The following is a 21,780-nucleotide window of genomic DNA, read 5'->3' as shown; positions in this document are numbered from 1 at the left end:
TACATAAGGGTTGTTTACTGGTACTGTTTTATATAAGCCGTTTTTTCGTAAATTTAAATGGCTCTGTTTCATAGCGCCTTCGGCCCAGATACTGATATTGATCCCGATGTCTCGTATGTCTTATAAAGCACGGTGTCTCAAAGGTCTTAAGAAGCATGATGTCTCAAGTGTCTTTAAAAGCACGATGTCACAAATGTCGTAAAATGCACGATGTATTACATGTCTTATAAAGCACGATGTGACAAATGTCCTAAGAAGCATTATGTCACAAATGTCTTAAAAAGCACGATGTCTCAAATGTCGTAAAAAGCACGATGTCTCAAATGTCTCAAAAAGCACGAGGTTACAAAGGTCTTAAAAAGCACGATGTCTCGAATGTCTTAAAAAGCACGAGGTCACAAAGGTCTTAAAAAGCACGATGTCTCAAATGTCTTAAAAAGCACGATGTCCCAAAAGTCGTTAAATGTACGATGTCTCTTGTTATAAACGATGTCTCAAATGACTAAAAAAGCACGATGTCTCAAATGAGTTAAAAAGCACGATGTCTCAAAATTCTTAAAAAGCATGATGTCTCAAAAGTCTTAAAAAGCACGATGTCACAAAGGTCTTTAAAAACACGGTCTTAAGTGTCTCAAGTATCTTAAAAATCACGATGTCTCAAATGACGTAAAGAGCACGGTGTTCCAAATGTCGTAAAATGCAAGATGTATCAAATGTCTTAAAAGCTCGACGTCTAAAATGTCTTACAAAGACATTTGAGCGACAGTTGAGTGTTCGTAAAAGTCCTAGAATGGACGAGTTTTTAAATGTCTCACAAAGCGCGAGGTCACTAAAAAAAATCCAGGCAATCATATGTCAAAAAAGCCAGTTTGGTAAACTTTTTAAAACAGGTGAGTTTGGATTTAAAAAGGAACCAGACAATCACATGTCTCTGAGAGTGGGTAATCAAATTTGTTTAGATCCCCTTAATCAACAGTCGTGCAAAACCCACTTTACTATTTTCACTTGATATACTTTTAAAAGCCATGTATTTAGAAGCCAACATTGGCATGGCATTGACCTGGAGATAGGATGCTAGTATTGAACTGTATGGTAACTGCAAATTCTCTCCCAATTCTCCAGCAAATACTCCATTAATCTCATCATAACTTACTGATTGTCTGAGTTCATCCTCTTGTACTCTTCGGAACTCTCTTCTATCCTCCAACAGTTTTCTAAAGGTATAAAAAGATATTATTTTAACTTATATGACAGCTAAACGATTGATTTTTACAGGTACCACTAACATAATAAATTTTATTGCCTCTTTCACAAGACAGTGTCTATCAGGCATAGGGCATTAAGGGTTACAGAGTGAGGCTTTGTGACCTTTGCACTCTTTACACTATTTTTCATATACATTTTAAGATAAAATCGAGACATCAAGCATTGCTTCATACCTTTGCTCACACACAGCTTGTGCTGCAAGACAGCCTTCTGTCACTGCCCTTTCAATTTTACAGAGCATATCTGCATGACCTCCTACAAAATATATCACTGATTAGTACCTTTCTCAGTTGCTTGCCAATATTTCCATGCTTCAAACATACTAATGAACATTACTGATATTACCTATCCATCAAAAGGGGAATAGCAATTTAATTTGGCAGGCCATAACATTTCTTTTCTACAATGCAAAATTCAAAATGCGCCCGTTAAGTGTTTATGAAATGCGATTGATTAGAATTCGTAAAATGTGACTGTAAAGTTTTCTTAAAATTTGCCAAAAGTGCACCCGTTATGTTTTTGTAAAATGCGACCGTGAAGTGTTCTCAAAAATGGGACCATTAAGCGTTCGTAAAATGCGACAGTTTAGTGCTCTAAAGTGCACGACCGTAGACTGTTCGTAACATGCATGATTTGAGAAGCGTCTGGTTGAATGCACGACTACAAAAAGTCCTTCAGATGCACGAGTTTGAATTACTCTTACAATGCCGAATGTAAAGGGTTCTGGATGTAAGTTGCAGGGACAGAACAGCTGAAAGATTGTCGTTGGAATTAAGATTGCAACAGTTCATGGGTGGCGATTAAACACAAAAAGCTCTTTAGTCAAAGCGAGAGGGAGCTAAATAACTCTAACCTCTGCTAGGCTCTCGGTTAATGGAAATGAGCAAAAGAACGAAATGGCGGGTTCATGCACCCGCAACAGTAGTTCATCGCTCGCCCGCCCAGTGAGTTAGAGCCTGAAACAGGCTAAAATAACTCAAACTGATTAATCACTCAAAGGCAAAAGTAACATGTTCATCAAAATTTATTGATGAATTACTAGAACAAAACATAAATGTACAAAAGATTTGGCCCGGTGACTAAACAGCAACGTTATTGGTTTTTTTTTATTTACAAGTATAATCAAGCGAACAGCAAAAAGTAGAATAATGCTGGTTCCCGCAACTGCCTTAATTAACGCCTATTACCGACATGTGGCTTCACTATTTCCATTTTTGTGGTGATGGCCTCCACCGATTTTCCTCCGGTCAAGGAAACAACAAAGTGTTCGCCCTCTTTAAGATGAATCCTCCAGGGAGCAATCTCCATATAGGCCTCGATTTTCTGTTCAGCAGTAAAGACAGCGAAGCTGTTGAAGAAAGAAAACAATATTTACTTTAATTCATTACTTTTTGGAACGTTTAACAACTGTGCCGCTATGCGTTATGAGGCATCCAGTGACCTAGGATTTTTTTAGGGTATTGTGATTAACTAGTTTCCAAGACACAACATAACCAAGTTTCCTAAAAGGTTTTATGAGCCATGGGCCAGCTTTTTTATGATCTATTTTAGTTCGGGTTTTTTCTTTTTTTCGGTTTTTCGTAGTTCAAAGCTTTGTTTGTAAGCAATTGGATATCCTGGTTCACCGAAACATTCGAAACCTTGGTTGTTAGAGATTTTATCACACGGTTTTCAAGACATTCCATGACTCGGTTCTTAGGCGCTTTAACCTAATTTTCAAGTTTCAATCTATCTTGTACTGAGCGAAATAATTATTTTTCAGCCATCTGACAAGTCAGGAATACATTTCATTGTAGTGCCTATTCGAGGATGGCTACACGGTTTATACAGGAGATTATTCCGTTTCACTTAGCACTCTGTAAATTTTGGAAGGAAAAATTTATTACATGTTTTCACTTTCGATCTTCATCCAAATCCACATATTTCCCCAATCGTAAAATTCTAATTCAAAACAGTTACCTTGCTAGCAGTGAAATAGGATCCACCCCTTGGACGAAGTGGACCTGAAGATTTTTCCTGTCCTTGTCCAATAGCAATTTCCATTTTCTATTAAACTTTGAGAAAATTGGTGACCCCAATGAGCCGTGCATGTCCGGAATCCTCCAGGTGAAGATTGCTTTTTCTTCCCCTCTAATTGGTACGACAAGGAGACGAAGGAAATAAATTCAATAAGGTTACACCCGGAAAACAAATCAAAGCGTCGTAATTGTGCTTAATAAAACTCCATTGTTGCGTCCGGGTTTGACGGTGTGGGTTAGAATTAATAAAAAGCATCTTAACTTACCATGACTACTTCCCACAAAGTTCTTGACCTTTCCTGCTCCATTAGAACGAGATGGCGGGAAGTGGAGCAGCTGTCATGTGCCGCAATTTCTTCCCGGCGAAGATAAGTGTGACAGCCAGCTACCTGGCACGCGTTCATTGCTTTTCCACATGTAGCCATGTGGGCTGGAATCAAATATCTGCGTTTGAAAGGAGAGAATTTCAGTTAGAGTCAGCCAACCCCATACTAATTAAGTTCGACCGTACAGAATCTCGTTAAAAACTAAAGAAAGAAACACGTAATTAAAAAAAGCTATTGTAACTAGACCGGCAAACGGACATCTGGCAGACATTTTATAACTGAGGGTTGCTTTCAACCAAAATTCAATGAGAAACGCACTTAGAGAAGATGTGGCAGATCGATCTTCGTGTCAAGCGTATCACGTAGAATTAGTTACAAATTTTAGAATGAAAATAATTACCGCTATACTTGTCGCTTTGTCGAGTTTGAAACACAGGAGCAAGTAAGTAAGCCACAGTTGACATTCACGATAGAAGCGAAGTTATAAATATGCCGATATAATGGTTGTTTTGTGTAATTCGTTGACGTGGCGTTTAACTGACACCCAAAACCACTACCGGAAGAAAAAAGCTAATTGTTACATGATTGAAAAGATTTTAAATGAAAAAGGTTTTAAAAGTGTTCCTCATTCAGCCCCTCTAAAACCCTAAATTGTTTTGCGTTCAGCCCAACGGATTGAAAGCCTGAAACTTGCGCGTCGAGTTTTAAATGAAATTCAGTGAGGCATACGTCGCACTTGGCAAAAGTTCTGAAGTATGTTCTGCAGAACATCCATGACAATAACAAAGCGCGAGCTTTCAGGAGAAACATTTTGCACGAGCGAGGCCCACTACTGATAAATTTCTGTAAATGCAATGGAAATGACGAGACCAGGTACCAGAATCACCTGGCCGTGAAGACTTTCAACATGCCAAAAAAACTATAATAAAAAATGAAATTGCCAATGATATTATGGGCGTCATCCGTCAAGACATAAGTGCGAATTTCTCAAAATCAGTTTGTGCAAATGTCTCAAAACTATTGCGTTAGTCCAAAGTTATCGTGCTCAGATGAAAATTACAATCTTGTTCCGATTGCAAAACTAGGGTCACACTTGAAAATGGACTCGACAACAGTATTCTACAAGAAGATCAACAGATTCTCCGACCCAACAGACAAGTAATGTAAAATTAAAAAATAGAAGAGAAATGTAACATGAAAAAATTAAACACATACGTTAAGTTGATTTACGTTCAAGGAACAACCTCCTGAAACAACCATGTATGGGAAAGGTCGCGGTACCTGCCGAATTTCACGTAAAAATTCCTTTGAAATATCGCTGAGGTCGACTCAACGGAAATAACGTTGTTCAGGCGACGTGCTTGAGTATGCTGTTGTTGTTTCATTGCAAATGTAACTTTAAAATAAGCTTTCTTTTAAAACGTTTCGCCTCTATACCCTAAGACAATAAGTTTTTCACGAAAGAGTTTATGAGTCTATAAAACTCGTCCACGTCGAAAGGAGCGCTCGCTTGAGAGGCGTTCTATTAGAGGACTAGGAGCATGCCAGGGAGCATTTAAGGCAACAAAAGATTTCGCGAAATTGAATCTTCGGTCCTCAAATATTTTTTTTTTCAATATGAGTAGCTCAAAATTGTTTCGCAATTTTCAAAAAAGTCACTTTTTGATGGAAGAGAGCCGTCGCACTTTCAAATATGTTTCCTTGAAATTAAAGTCCAAAAAGCTCGCTCACTTCACAACAGGCTGTCATAATTTTTTTCTTTACAAGTTTCTGAGAAGTCTCCCTTTTGTTAAATCTATATGCAAGAAACTCAAAGCGACTTCGCTGACCCACACATTCTACCAGTCATTTGTACTTGGTCCGTCGTGTAATGTTTTTTCTTCAAAGTTTCGAGTAACATTACATTTTTGACATATAGAGATTCATTGCTGAAACTCGCTCTCTGAAACGTAGACAGATATGAGGTAATTGGTTGGTACAATAAATCGTCACACCCGAATTTGGAGAAGCGATTTGTGTTTAATGATGTTAGAGAGGAAAATTATCGTCTCCGCAAGTTTACAAACTAATTTAGTATCTGACGGGTTACAAAATAGAACTTTGAAAGAGAAAAAGACAAAATTAGCGCAATGTTTACCATCACTCACGCAAAGGCACGTTCTGTTACAGTGGATGATATTTAGCTATTAAAACTCTAAGACTGCGGTATTTTTTAGCCGTGCCCAAGCTGACTCTGCCTCCTGAGTGTGGACTCCAGTCAGGGGATCAACGAAGTTGTCTTGGTGGACCACGCTTCTATGCACCGTCACGTTGGGAACGTGGCGATGCAAGTTTCTGTAGGCGGCCCAATCGTCAGTGTGGACCTCGGAGCCAGGAAGGAGTACTCTCTGTAGGATTTGGCACAGAGTTGCCCGATCTCTTCGTTGCATTACTTGAAAATATCCCCTGCAGGGTATGTGCTCGGTGGATATAACGCCAAATACCCGACAAGGTCCGTTACCTGCACGACGCCCTCTTTGATACTGGAAAAAGCGTCAGACAAAACATATGTATATTTACATATTTAGTGAATAAATCCCATCAGGCCGCGGGTATGTGGACTGACAATGTCCTTGGCTGAAAGAGTGTTCGAAAAATGAAAAATTCGACCGAAAAGCGAAGCTTCGAGGGCGAATGTGACAATTTTGAGGACAATACCTCAGACAGGGACTTTATCAGGCGACATACCAGCAAGCCGGTATCGTACAAAAACCGTTGGTAAAACTTTCTGGAACAGCATTTGTTTCCAGCTCTAAGACTATCACTAGACTCCACAAAACCAGTTTTTTTTTCATATCAAATGATTAAGATGAAAAGGTAAAACTTTTGAGCTGTCTTTTCTCCGCCGTTGCTTTTCTCCTTCTCAAAGATCATTTTACGAAAGGTAAAATATGTAGAATGTGAAGAATCTTTTTATTCATTTCTTTCTAATTCAACAACGCAGCGTTGTAATTTTGAACAGTTATTCTATACCAGCATACGGACCATTATTTTCTGAAGGGCAGGTATGATCATGAGAAATGTTAAAAAAAAATTGTTTTCAGGGTCTGAAAAGAGAAAATAAATTGTTTGTAAATGTGATAGGGTTAAAAAAAATGTTTGGAGAGAAGTCAGGTAAGATATTAAAAAAATATTTCTACTAAAACTGAAACGAAAAACAAAGTAACAAATTGAGGCATTAGCATAAAAATTAACACACTTTGGGCACTAAAAAGTGGTCACTCTGTTTTAAGCAAATAACAAATCTGAAAATAGCTAAATATTTCTTGAAGAAATGAGATTCTACTGTGGCAGTTAAAAAATGGAAAAAAATTGTTTGCACGAAGATGATGTTGGAAAAAAATGTTTGCGGAGCGGAGACGTACATGTTTAAAAAAATATTTGCAGAGACGTATATGTTTAAAAAATATGTTTGCGGAGACGTATATGTTTAAAAAAAGTGTTTGCGGAAGAACATTTCTCATACACCCCCTTCAGAAAAATAATGGTCCGTCCCCTATAATTACTCATACTTGTTAACTGGATTCTATTTTGTATCGAGGCACGTATGACTTGTTATTTTTTCAAAATAACTCGTTTTAGATACTTAATAGATTTTAAATAGTTAAGATTTCTAATCGGCTAAATAAGAGTCTAGATAGTTTTTAAACACCATTTTTGCTTGCTTCATAAATTCTGTCTATTAATAATTTTTGTCTTTCTATAATGACGATGAAGAATTATTTTAATATTAATTTTGATTTTGTGTTTTATAGAGGGCCACAAGTTTATCGGTTTTATTATAACTGTCACGTGTTTACCCTTTTCAGATAAAGGCGTTACCTTACCTTACCCCACCTTTAAGTTACTTAATTTGTTATAGGTATAGTTTCCTGGACAAGGTTATCGGGCTTCATTAACATTGTTTAAAGTTTCTACTGGGGGTGTATTTCTGTATTCATCGAAAACAAAACACGCACCTTGGACTTGTGTCTGAACTGGCTTTCGTCGCTCTTAACAACGAAAACGCGTCCGCCGAACGGAGTAACTGGTTGATCTTCGAGGTCTCTGCCGCAATAATGCCTCATGACGGCGTATACATTTCCAACGGCGTTTCTGGTCAGAGACAGCATCCTCGCAACCGTAGAGCGCAGTTCACGATGGCTCCAAAGGTACATAAGGACGACGAGTTTTCCAAGAGGAATTCTGGGAAACTCTCTAAAAAAGCTTCCAAGGCGTAGAGATCTTTTCCGTCGACAAGTTGCACAACGCCTAAAGAAAGGAATAGAAGCAAGAAAGGTGTGTAAGCACGAGGGAGTGTTGTCACAACTACTTAAGCCGTTAATTCTGACGAATACAACAATCTGCTGTTTCTCATAGTAACGACCTGGAATTTTTCATTGTACACTTGCTTTATGACTTCATATTTCTCCATTTTACGATGCCTCAGAAGTAGAGATAGGCGGACTCAACGCTACTGTGTGGGTAGAGCCGCGTACGATTGAATTTGGAAAATGTTTGAAATTTACAACCTAACGGTCTTTAACATTAATTGTGTAGACTGGTCCAGTTCACAATTTAAAACAAACACAAGAGGTGCGTACCAAATGTAGCCATCAACATGGTCGTAATTGCGTTCATTCAGTTCCATGGGCTGGTTGCACGGTAAGCATCTCAGCGGGTTTGCGATCAGATATTCAAGTTGTAGCCACTGGATCAGTTCGATAGTCGGACCGTTAGCAAGATTACTAACTTGAAGGAGACCCATGTCTTGTTGTTAAATTTTTTTTCCAGTAACTTGAAATTTGGCTCTTAATAAAATGATTTGGGGTTTTTTTTCTCCACCGCAAAAGGAATTACACATACAAGTGAAGCCCTCATCTAGAGTTCACCCATGGGATTACAGCTTTTTGTTGGTGTGGTGGACAATTACGCACATGTTTTCGTTGTGATACGTATTCCCTCAGTTTTTTTGCAAACTTTTGAACTTTCGTAAGGCACAGAAAGCTTTAATAAGAAGAAGAAGGGGAAAAGGTGAGAGCAAAAATAGCAGTGCTATGTAACTGTAAAAGGCGGCGTCAACTCTACAGTGTGCGGCACTTATTAAAATTACAAGAAGTGAGATTTTTTTTCTTTTTCAGTTTATTGTTTCTGTCATAAACATTCTTTGCATCGTTTCGCATTAATTTTGACCACAATTCCCTCGCGTCAAAGCCAAAGCGAATGATCCTCGTAAAAGTTTGAAAGGATCTACCTTAATCAAACAATTGTTACATCAACATTATTCAAGCATATTTTTCTGAACTTGAAAACTGGCGAAGTCAAAGAGGTTATCAATAGAAAAAACAAACTAAGAACAGAAATGAAATTAGAAGATCCTCGCAGCTAAGAACACTACTGAAACTAGTAGTTTCAGTAGTGTTCTTAGCTGCGAGGATCTTCTAATTTCATCTCTCCACCGCAGTGCAAATATGTGAATTTTCATATATCTAAATTCTTTAAGAACAGAAAGTTTACAAAACTCGATTGTCGAATACATAACTCGGTTTTCTCACTAGAGGTGCTGCGTCGGTGGGAAAGTATAATAGGGTAATTAAATGTTATCAACTGAGTCCAAAACGATTAACGACTGATCGCTCTGACGAAAGACTAACGCTCAAAACGTCAGCTTTTAAACTCTTTACGGTGGCCAATTCACGTTATCAACTCAGTTGATAATACTAAATTACCTAGGTATCTATTAGCTCTTTTTGATTAACAGACGGGTACTAAAGTGCAAAACATGAACCACCCATGGGAGCAAGCAAGTGTCTGTTGATACCGATATGCGCATATTTTATTCAATACAAAACGAAACCCGAACTGCAGATAGAATTTCTGCTGGACAATCTACAACTTCAATCGCATATACCACCTTCCATCTTATTTGACGCGGGTCTGTTCCGCCCATTATCGCTTCCCTCGCAATTTTCAAGTTAATTGCACGTGGACTAAAAACGACATAAATGCACTTTCATCAAGTTAATAAAGGTCCAGTTATGTATTTGGAAAGCACACAAAGCTCCGCGCCAATGATTCTTCTTATTTATTTATTTATTTATTTTTTCATCCTAATACAAAGCCAATTAAAACAATGCCTCGGCGCAGAAGGTGAGAAATCTCTACAGGAAGCTTTCTCAGTAACCACACCCTTTTGTAACATATATGTCACTCTCCTTTTCTGGTGGAGGTGTCAAAATCTACTGTGGCACTGACCAGCACATCATTTATCCATATCTTCAATCTTACGAGAGTAGTCACTGGAGTATAAACATGGCGAGTAGTAATGCCAGGCGTGCGCGAACTATGAAACACACTTTCATCTTGCTACGCTGGGCCGATCGATTGCGCGTTCCGCGAGCGGCCGACTTTGCATCACTAGAGTCGGGTGGCCGTGTGAAAGAGATAACGTTCAATAACAATTCAACCATGGTGCATATTGTTGATATACTCAAACATAATTTCCATCAGCTAAACACGGATGAAGAGATTTCAAGGTAAGACGATTATACTAATTCTATGACAACCGTCATTTATCGTTACTTTTAGTGAGTGCCAGCAATTTTTTTTTCAGATTGCAGTTTTACAAAGCGTTAGGCTCCACAAATATTTTAACACGGGTTGGCACGGCGCCTGATATTTGTGGTGACACGTTTAAAAACGTCTACCGAAATAGAAGTAGGGTATTTATGCGGCCATCAATAGGTAGGAATTAAAGCAGTTCCGTTTCATTTAGTGGTGTTCTTTTTCCTTTTCACGACCGTGGTATGTATATGCCTAAACGATATCGCAGCCTGCAATTATGACTGAATATCCAGAACTCTCTGAGAAAATAACCAGCCAGTCGCCTAATTCCAACGCAAGTGCATGCTTATAGCCCTGATCTAGAAAATATCATTGCTCTTACTTCCATGGGCAATGCTCTCAATTAAACATTAGCCGACTCAAAACGCCAAAAAAGAGAACTCTCAGAGATGCCTTTGTATTCAGGACAATGTTTGATTGTTTTTCATGGGATTTCCTTGTTTGAATCGGCAAGACCAACCCGTACAAACAGGCACGAATTCTACAAACGGAGCTGAAGACGACGGAGTAGCCGACCAGGCTGGTGAGCAAGTTAAATTCCAAACTAAAATGAATGAAATAGTTGCATTTGCAGAATAATTAGACAAGATGTAAAAGATCTGTAGATGATTCATTTGATTTTAAAGTAAGATGTAGAGATACGTGCAGTGGCATTCTAATATTCCTGGGCGAATGGAATTATCTTCCAAATTGCTCGGTGAGGTATAGCAATGAAAAACTGTAAAAATAGCAGAGAAGAATAGATGTATGATTGAAATTTTTTATAACGAGAAAATCTGTGACAGATTCAATTTTGATTTCCTTGTGTAGATCGACAAGACCAAGTTAATCAAAATTCAGCAGACGTAAGGCATGACGACAGAACAGATGACCAGGCTGAAGAGCAAGGTAATTACGTATTCTAGACTAAAATGCGTGAAAGAGTGGGACTCCTACAGTGTTTCGATATGATATTTCAATACCAAAAGGTCAAAAACTTGTTTGCTTTAGAATTTAGAGAAGCCCAATGTGGCCATATTAGAATCATAGACACTTCTGTGAGGTATGGCAATGAAGAGCTGAACAAACACGCCACGAAGATAATGTGCTTTAGTAAGAGTTTTAAAACAAAAAAACTCGCTCTTTCTGCATCATTGAGACATATAATTCTTGATGACAATTTGAAACGGTGTATGTCATAACCTGGTTCCTTTATCTAGTTGAAAAGAAGTAAATATACCAGGTAGGCTTTTTGGAATACCCGAGTCGACTGTTACATGTCGAGAATGGATATTTTAAAGTGAAAAAGACTGGTGACGAACTCGTACGTTAGTTTTCAAGGGGCCACGATCATGGCTTCCGTCTCTCGACTTGTGCTTCATATGTATTTGATGTGACATTGGCCTATCCACATTTCCTGTGGAGTTGTCTTGACTTTTCCAACCCGGGAATGGTGTTCTTTTTGCTCATTCTACATTACTTCAAAGATGATAACAAATTACTTCGCCTTCTGTAATATCTTTACGGCTATAGATCCAATCGATACATTTAAGTAGTAGCTTTAATTTTGTTTACATTCAAAACAGATCCAGCGAATGAAGTTGAAGGAGAGATGATAGTTGAAGAGGAATTCGAAGACACGATCTCCCAACTTGGTACGCTTTTACTAATTACGACTCTGCTCAACTAGGTAGCGTCGGGGTGAGATTTAAGACCAAGGAAGACAGACTTTTAAGAATAGTCAGCGAAATGATTATCAAATCTAAGATGGACTTCATAAGTGAAATTCTCTCGGTTACTCTGGGTATCTCGCAGAATTACATGCTGATGTTCTCTTGGTGACAAATTAAATTCATGCATGAATTGAATTTCGCTACAAAGAATATCTGAAAACTTGCACGGATCTATTGTAAATATGACGTATCCTTTGCTAAATCCCATGTTGTAAACCACTAAAATTGTGTGTATAGTAAGGATTTAGCTTTTTCATTCCAAACTTACTGATGGGTATGATGAAAGCCTAGTTATATGCCTTATTTCCAAAGCGTGTGGATACTCTTCACCACAAATTGAAAAACTCATTTGATTTTGTTATTTTCTCACAGACACTCCCAATCGAACGCCACCTCCTCAGCGTGTAAACAACGATGGTCCAGGTAATGAGAACATTCCATCACATGTTAAGGGTGTTTTTTTCAAGCAAATTAAGTGTGGGATTTGCATAATTATCTGACATTAAAATAACTTTTGTAGAAAATTTGGTTTAAGTTATGGGTAAGGCTTCACGAGAGACAGGAAAAAATTAGTTAAAAACATATTTTCTCATCTTTGAGCATTTCCAAATAGCATTTTACGAACATTTAACAGTCGCATTTTACGAACATTTAACAGTCGCATTTTACGAACATTTAACAGTCGCATTTTACGAACATTTAACAGTCGCATTTTACGAACATTTGACGTATTTTTGCAAACATTTAAGAGTCACATTTTACGAACATTTAACAGTCGCATTTTAGGAATATTTAACAGTCGCATTTTACGAACATTTAACAGTCGCATTTACGAACATTTAATCGTCGCATTTTACGAACATTTAACAGTCGCTTTTTACGAACATTTAACAGTCGCATTTTACGAACATTTAACGGGCGCTTTTTACGAGCTTTAAGGTCGTACATTTTAAAAGCATTTATTACATAAGGCCATTCATTTGACCTTAATTACATAAGGGTTTTTTACTGATACTGTATTAAATATGAGCCATTTTGTCGTAAATTTAAATGGCTCTGTTACATAGTGCCTTCGGCCCAGATACTGATATTGATCCCTGATTGCTTTCCAGATATCATTATACCCATGTTTGTTTGGAAATATTTATTCTTCACAATTTATATATATATATATATATATATATATATATATGTATATAAAACGCGAGCTTCAGAGTGCGTGCAGTATTTTAGCATTTAAGCGTTCTTTGTTCGTTTTGATCCTACACAATCAGACGCCAATAAAAGTGTGAAATACTTTACATTTCGCAACAAAATACTGAATATTAGTAAGTGACGGCTGAAACAACTATTATTTAGGTCACGTTGCCCTATTTCTGTGGACAAGTATTCCTGAATATTTTCATGCCAGATAGAGGCTATTGTTTATATATATATATATATATACACACATACATTCAGTATATATATTAACTGTCATGTGATGTGTTAAGACCAATTACTTGTTAGAAAACATATTTCAAGGATTATAAGGATGATCATGTGGGAATGGTTTGATCACAAAGCAATAGTAAACTGGACTGATCCTTCCAATTTTTTCACACTTAACATGTGGCCGTTTTTTCACAAGGCCAACAGAAATAATTAATAAGTTTCATACTTGTGTACAATCATGTGTAACCTTATTAAACTCAGATAAACTGAAAAGAGATCTAGAAATGAATTCTTAACATTCTTGGTACATTTAATTCAAAGAGTTGTTGATCTCTTTATAGTGGAAAACTTGCAATTGTAATAGCGGATGAGTAATCAGAAATATCAAAATTTATTTTTTCTAAGGGGGCACAGTAACAAATCCTACAATCTGATTGGCTCTTAATGCTGTCCATATTTTCTTAACTCTGCCTACAGGCACAGTAACCCTTTCATGAGTTGCTGACAACATCCCTAGCTTTGTTGCCACTTTCATAAATAAATTTTGTTTTGATGTCTGGGGAGTATTTTCAAGCAAATTTTTTTAAGCAAATCAAGCTGATTAACAACTCTCTAATCCCCTCTTTTCTCTTTTCTCTCTCTCTCAAATTGCTCTGGTTGCCAGCAAAAAGTTTTTATTGAAATTAATTTGTGGTAGCAGATGTGTCATTAAATGTGTTGACATGCAGCCTTTTAAAACAGTTTTTAATAAACTTTAATCCCTAAGAATGGGGAGAAAAAAATATCTTCCCCCAGGGCTTCAACATTCAAAAGGAGTCAGTATGCTAATCAACCCAAAATCAAAGTTTCATTTATCTTCTGTAGAAACAGATCCACATGGGAGGTACATAATTGCCAAACTTCAAATCGAGAGAACAATTTTTTTTTGTCCTTAATCTATTATTGAACTCATGGAAGAACTTGACTTACTAGATATATACAGGAAATATCATGCAAACACCAGAACATTCACATATGAAACCAAAAATCCAAAGCTAAAATTTAGAATTGAATTTTTCTTCTCATCATGTACAGTCTGAGTGAATGTAAAAAGAGCTGCGGTACGTACCTCTATAGTGCCAGATCATATAGCAATATTTCTGGGCATATAGTGTCAGGAAGTGAGATAAAAAGAGGACCCATTACATTGAAATGTAATAATACTCTACTAAATGATGAAACCCATGTAGATCTAATATGATTCCTTTATCCTCAGATACTAGGAAAATACAAAGATGTTGAAAGTAAACAACTTTTGTGGGAGCTAATCGTAATGGAAATTTGATCCAAGACTATAAGCCACTCTAAGAGAATAGGAGCCGAGTATAAAAAAATGTGAGGCCGCCCTTCCAAATAATCTTGAAGAACTGGATCACTAAATAGGCAATAGTGCAGATCTTGATCTTCATATCCTTTATGAATACAAGGCAGCTAAAAAGGAATTGAATACTATGTAGGAATTCAAAGGTAAGGAGGCCATCTTTAGGTCTAAATCTAGGAGGATAGAACAAGGTGAAAACCGACAAAATACTTCTTTAATTTAGAAAAGAAAAACTATGCAAGGAAGACGTTGCTTCAAATTAAACCAGACAACAGTGAAATCACTTCAGATTGGAAAAAGATAAACTAGCAAATAGAAACCTTTTGCAGTGAAATGTATAAGTCCAAGCCTGCTGATATTCCATTAGATGAGCAGGAAATAGGTTTTAATGACTTTATTAAGAACGTAGAAGTGCAAAAATTGTCAAATGAGGAACAAGCATCCCTCGAAGACGACCTGACACTTGAAGGGAAAAAATGTCTTTCTTGCTTTCGAGGAAAATAAAACTCCTGGTGAAGATGGTTTTAGCAAAGAGTTTTATGAAACTTTCTTTCATCTTTCAAACCAGGATTCAGTTAACTTGTTTAATGAAGCTTTTCAGAGAGGTAGCCTCTAATGCAGATAAGAACGACGATGCCAACTTTTTTCGAAAGATTCGAAAAATGAAAACTTTACTGAACCTCTGGCAAACAAGAGACCTTATGCTTTATGGTAAATCCCCTCTAGCCAAAAAATTAGGTGCCTCTCAATTAATCTACAGTGCGTCACTGATGAGTGCTCCTTTTACAGTAATAAACATAGCTCAAAGCCTCTTCTTTTCTCTTTTGTGGAAAAACAGGAAAGATAAAATTAAGAGATAAGTTGTGTACCAGCCACTTAAAAAAGGTGGCCCTAATTTTATAAACTTTGGTATTATGGTGAAATCTCTGCACTAAGCATGGATAGGTAAACTGCTTTAGCAGTTCCAATGACAACTGGAAGGTCACACCAAATTACTTTCTTGATACATATGGCAGCTTACCCTTCCTTCTTAAATATGATTATAATACTGCAAATCTTGACCGAAACATACTCTTATTTTATTGAAAATTGCTAGAATACTTCCAAGAACTAACTAAATATTCAGAAGAGGACAATAAATAATGACCTCATTCTTTGGAATAATAGGAAAGTTACTCTTAAGAGCAGACTGCGTCTTCTGATTTTATTGTGAAAGAAATATTTGTACAACTGCAAAAGCATTACAAAGAAACCAAATGAATTCATAAGCAAGATATTCAAACTGAGTACCTTATTGAAAATGGTGGCAAATCTTATTAAATATATGTGGCAACTGACGGGCTTTTACAGTGATGCATGCTTTTTCTTCTGTTTTCTTTTTGTGAACTTTGTCTAATGGTTATAAAATACATTTGGTTACTATGGATTTTTTTATGGACTGTTGCAAATTAACATTTACATGTTATTTTGTTTTGTTTCTAATAGAATTTTATTTATAAAAAAAACTATACATGTGCTTTTTTGTCTCACATGCTCTCTAATTGACAGGTTGTGACAGATACATGTATAAATGTTTCAAAGTTTGTTTGGAATCCTTTTAAATCACCTTATCACTACACCAATAAATATACTTTGGCAAATCCTCTCTCTTTAATTTGCAATACCTTTGTTCAACTACCATTTACCTGCTTCAAAATTGTGCAAAGTATCTTGCCGTCTCATCAGAAAATAATTCGGATCTTTTGGCTAGTATTTCGTTTAGTCTGAGAAGAAGATAAAAATGTCATTTATCAGCCAAGGTGGATCTGTATTGGGAAAAACAGTGTCCTCTGTCTTAAGTGCGGCCTAGGGCGGTACCCAGGACAGAGGTAGAAACCCTTGCGAAATGGCTTTTGGAATTCCTAGGAATTCCTAGGAATAAAGGTGTGAATTTTCACGGTAAATTCGGACTGGGAATTCCTAGGAATTCCCAGGAATTCCCAACCATAACAACTCTGGTTCTAAAAACCTAGAAATTCCTAGAAATTCCTAGAAATTCCCAGAAATTCCAAGTTTATAGCCAACAGGACTTGGAATTCCTAGGAATTCCTAGGAATTCCAACGCAGAGAACCAATGACTTTCCCTGAAAAGCTGAAAATCTAAAAAATTCCTAGGAATTTCTGGGAATTTCTGGGAATTTTTGGGAATTTTTAGGAATGTTTTAGAATTACTGGGAATTTTAAGCAAAAATTTGAGGCTAATGATATAAAATAAATACTTTAAATTAAAAAAAACCCAGCTAAAATTCAAGTATTCAATGAAATTTATTTAGAAGCTTAATTAAGGCTTACATGTAAAATATTTTTGATTAATTAACATCAATGTGTGGTAATATTAGGATGGAATTTGATTTATTTTTCTTTTCTTGAAAACTTCATACGGATTAATCCTCAATTACAGCTATTCATATAAAATAGTTCTAATCAATCATTAAATTTGGTTTGACACAAATTGTGAATAAAATCTGTTGATTCTTTTCCATAAAATACAATATCTTAAGTTATATTTGAAAACCAAGCACTCTTGGGAGTGAAGGGGCTAATTACAGACAAATAAAATTGATTTTTTGATTAGAATCTTGTTGTAACTGTAACAATAAATTAGAATGAAGTTATCCTAAACTGCAAACTTAGCTGCTGTTTGTACTGTTTGTATTTTTTTTCCTGGGCTCACAATGAGTAAGCCTTGAATGAGGTTGTCAACAAGAACCTTGACCATTTTGTATCTGGATTCCTTGACATCTGAATTTGAAAAAAAATAATATATTAAAATATGTATATTTAAAGCTCAGACCAGGCTTTTAAGATGGCTATGAGGAAAAGGGCATTCATTGGATTCTCAAATTGAGAAATCTCTGTTATATTGAGTGACTTTTATATTGGAGTTAGTACATCTCTCTCATGGATTTTACTAAAAAAGGGCTGAATACATTATTTTGTTTTTACCAAGGAGGGCTTCTTTATGTACTAAGGTTTGTTTAATAACAGTTCCTATTATGAATCTTGAATGTTCCCAAACGTGACTAGAGGAATCTTGAAACCTTACTGATAGGTTTATTTCATTGTAAAGCATAATATTAAGAAACTGCGGCATGCAAGTGACCGATTCGATTCTCAGAATTATTCTAGTTTCAGTTGCGCCGAGCGTTACGTAAGCTTAATTCAACCCGCTACATCTATTCTTTTATAAGATTTTGATCACGTAACGAATATCGCAATTTTTACTCACCACAAACTTTCAAAATCGTAGCTTTACAGATGGCCACTCGACCCTTGTTTGTACCAGTCAATATGTCAACTGTTGTCCCTTCTTTTAACTCCACGGCGCCAACGACTTTCTTTTCTTTTACAACACTCACGCTATTCTCGTTTTCCCATTGAACCACAATAAAAGCTATCTTTAGAAATGTTATATTAAGCAAAACAGTTGAGAAAAGCGATCAACCGATCCAAAGTACATTCAAAGATGAGCGCCAAATGGAGTCTTCTTTGTTTCCGATCACGGGCATGATCACGTGGATCTTTTAGGACTTGTAATTGGCTAGCAAAGTGAATCCGCTGGCTTGCCGATTGTAGTGTTAGGAGAAGCGCCTTACTTTATTCTGACTTTTCCGACCGGTTCTCTGCTTCTAAAAGATGGATAGCTTGGTGATATAAATAAAGATGTGAGCTCACTCTATGTAGAAATAATCGAAAAGAATCGATCGTATTACAAATGCACGATTTGTGGCCGAAAGTTGTCGAGGAAACAAAGACTCGAAACTCACTTGAGTTGTGTTAATGGCAAAGGTGAGAAATAACACAAGCCAATCACAGTTTTGAATGCGACTACAAATCGTCTTTTACCTTCATATTTATAAAAGAAGGATACCACATTCGGAAGTTTAAGAGATACATAGATGATCCCAGTGTACCAGTACCTAAATCTACAAAGCTTGACCGTAGCAAGCGTTCAGCAACACGTTCCAACACCGCCATCTCGATTCCTCAGTCAGTCGTTTCCAATAAACTTAAAGCAGTATTGACAACAGAGTAGAGTGCGTCTTACAAAGGAGAAACATTTGTACAAGAGACAGGAGTAGCTATATGCGATTACAGAGGTGCGTTGGAACTCTGGTCCACAAATAGTTATGCACTGCCCGAAGTATAAAACAATCTTGTTGATAGCTGACAGACAGAGAAGAACAACAAGTAAACTTAAGAGCTGTTATTATTGAAGTGTGACTATCACTTTTCATTTTTATATAAAGAAGGACTTGTAATTTGCACCAAAAATAAAAATATGTAATATTTTTTTGGGAGATCCAGTGATTGGGACATTTAAGAAATTAAGTTATGAAAGGAAACTTGGTTGGTACTTCTCACTACTAACAAGTCTTGTTGACAAATATTTTCAGATCAGAGTTTCAAATAAAGTAAATTGAAGACGTCATATAAAAGGTGTTTTTCCTCTAAGGGAACATTGACTAACTCTGTCTTGTCTGCATGCCAAATGTTTGCAAAGTGTGTGGATGATCCACAAGTATTGGAACATATACAAAACATTTTTGTAAGAGTTCCAATACTTGTGGATCATCCACACACTTTGCAAACATTTGGCATGCAGACAAGACAGAGGTAGTCAATGTTCCCCTTTTCTTACAAAAATGTTTTGTAAGAATAAAAACAGCAAAACAAATTACAGCAATTAGTCATGAAAATAGAGCAAAAAACTGAAAAAAAAAGCAGCAACAATAATCATGAAAAAAGAAAGATTAATTAGGTGTTGAATTTGTTTGTCTAAGGCATGAAATTTCTACTAAAAGTATTGTCAACAAAAAGTCTCTGACAGTGTTTGAGGCAACTGAGCTTGACTGTTCCAAGGTTTTCTAACAAAGGCAACCAGTAGTGTAGGTTAGGGAAGTAAGATAACAATGTAATTATTGTTAATTATTGTGGAAGTTGGCAATTTCCATTTAACATAACTGACAGCTGGTTCATGAGAAAATCCATATTAATGTCAAGATTTACTAAAACTTAGTTTGATTAATAAATTTCATGATCTTTAAGTTATAAACAAGTACATGTATGTATATCTCTTGGTAAGTTTTGTATAGCATACCTTTTATTGAGCCAAAGTTTTAAGCCTCTGAAATTACTCTTTTTCTTAAAACCTTCACATTCAAGGTATTGAGAATTTCTTAGAATTTATGTGGACCTCAGGGTATTAAAATTGCCTCAAATTCAATTCCTAGAAATTCCCAAGAGTTCCACACTTCTTAAATTATAGGTAGTTTGTAAAGCTGAGAATTCCCAGAAAACTGGGAATTTGGTTTGCAAGGGTCATTTGCATAATTGGGAATTTTTGAGAATTCCTAGGAATTCCTAGGAATTCCTAGGAATTCCCAGAAAACTGGGAATTCAGTTCGCAAGGGAAATCACAGGGAAAGCTGGTTTACTCAGACATAAGCCTTTACACCCTAACATCAGTATCCATATTCTCCACACTGTTCTTTATATATTTCCCAAGGTGCTGACAAGGAGAATTTCTTTGCCAATCAAAAGGTTCCTTCCCTGGTGACCATTTCCTTTATTCTCATGACTTTAATGTTTGATTCAGGAGTCATAATATAGGGAGGAATTAGATGCTGGTCACTGAGGGTTTAAAGGGTTACACTGTAAGGGGATGTCTCCTCAAGCAATTAAATCAGGTATAAAATCCTACCACTCTAGTAAAATTTCACACAATTTCGAACAGGAGGGGTATATTTTTAAACCTGTGTAGAGAATTTAGGATATTACTGCTGTTTCCTTTCTGGCTTTTCTCATCAAGATTTTACAGATAATATGTGTTGCATCTGAGGCCAATGCAATAGATAAATTATGAAATCCCTCACACAGTTTTTTGGTTGGAATTGTGAGAGTCTTTGGGTCTAATTTCAAGGCTTTTTAAGTTTTCAATATACCCCAATAATATGTTTAAAGAATATAAACTTGCATGAAAACCACATTGTGCCATGACTGGCTAAAGTCTCAGCATGCTCTACTTATTTTGAATTTTTCCTAACACTTTCCGCCCCATTTGGGACTTTCAAGTAACTTAATAGAGATGAACCACAAGATTTCTGTTCATTATGTTGATTAGAGGGTTATCATCCACCTACTTTTGGTACTTATTGTAGATTGTAGGTATGGTTTTTTTGGTCCTAAATTTTGTACAGATACAATTTTACATGTTTGGGTGACCACATGTCAAGGTATAGTTCAGTGTGCCAATAGGTACACAAAAGTATCCAAGGGAGTCCTAGGAGGCTCTATGAGATAGTTTCCTGAAAAACTATAATTTAGTCAGCAGTTTCACATGACAGACCATGGTTCAATTCCACTAGACAGCAATTTTGATTTGGAGTTTATGGTGACTTGAACTTGCTGCAGCAGCACCTCTTGGTAGTTGCTGGTTGCAAGCAATCAGGGAAGATTGCTTAAACCACAAGCCCTCCTCCATGTCAGCAAGTTTTTTTTGCCTTCCTCCTGGTATTTCTTTAATTTCTTGCTCTTACGCCCAACCCTCTGGCTCACAATCAAGGACTATTTTCCATTTAATCTCTACCCATTCACAGCCTACTTTTATATGTAGAGGTATCGCAAAGATAACTATATGCAGCTGAAACTACAAGATATTTCAGGATTGATATCAAGAACCATGATATTTTGCTGTCAAAAACATTGCAGGAATCATTTATGGTGACACGTTATAATTGGGTATTCACACTTTGGTGGGCTAAAGTTCTGACAGAAATTATTTTTTAGAAAATTGTTATTGTAAATAGCTCCCATGGGTCTCAATATTAATTTCTACAAAATTATTTGTTGGAAACTGCAGTTAGAATAGTAATGTTAAGCTCAAGCTGACAAAAGAATTGAGAAAAATTTGGTGTCCTTTTGAAGGTTCATTGAATTTCCCATGGCAGACCTTTGTTCATATTAAAACACTTATAATGGAT

The 21,780-nt window shown here is 36.5% G+C and overlaps 1 protein-coding gene and 1 pseudogene across 1 annotated transcript; one reads left to right on the top strand and one right to left on the bottom strand.

Annotated features, from left to right (window-relative positions):
• The window catches only part of LOC136281855 (uncharacterized), a 418,311-nt pseudogene that overhangs the window by 117,667 nt on the left and 278,864 nt on the right, over positions 1 to 21,780 (top strand).
• Positions 5,797 to 7,761, bottom strand: LOC136281589 (uncharacterized). Its single transcript, XM_066168254.1, has 2 exons — positions 7,609 to 7,761; positions 5,797 to 6,132 (listed from the first exon to the last, which is right to left on the bottom strand). Exons 1-2 carry the CDS (start codon positions 7,759 to 7,761, stop codon positions 5,797 to 5,799), a joined length of 489 nt encoding a protein of 162 aa, XP_066024351.1.

The sequence above is a fragment of the Pocillopora verrucosa genome, chromosome 6 (genome assembly GCF_036669915.1).
Source record: "Pocillopora verrucosa isolate sample1 chromosome 6, ASM3666991v2, whole genome shotgun sequence".
NCBI lineage: Eukaryota > Metazoa > Cnidaria > Anthozoa > Scleractinia > Pocilloporidae > Pocillopora > Pocillopora verrucosa.
Note: the sequence above shows the minus strand (reverse complement) of the source record. Positions and strands in the feature narration are given on the sequence as shown.

Coding starts and splice junctions, on each gene's coding strand:
- LOC136281589 (XM_066168254.1), bottom strand. CDS start 7,761: ATGCTGTCTCTGACCAGAAACGCCGTTGGAAATGTATACGCCGTCATG. Junction 6,133..7,608: donor AGTTCAGACACAAGTCCAAG/GTGCGTGTTTTG, acceptor CGCTTTTTCCAG/TATCAAAGAGGGCGTCGTGC.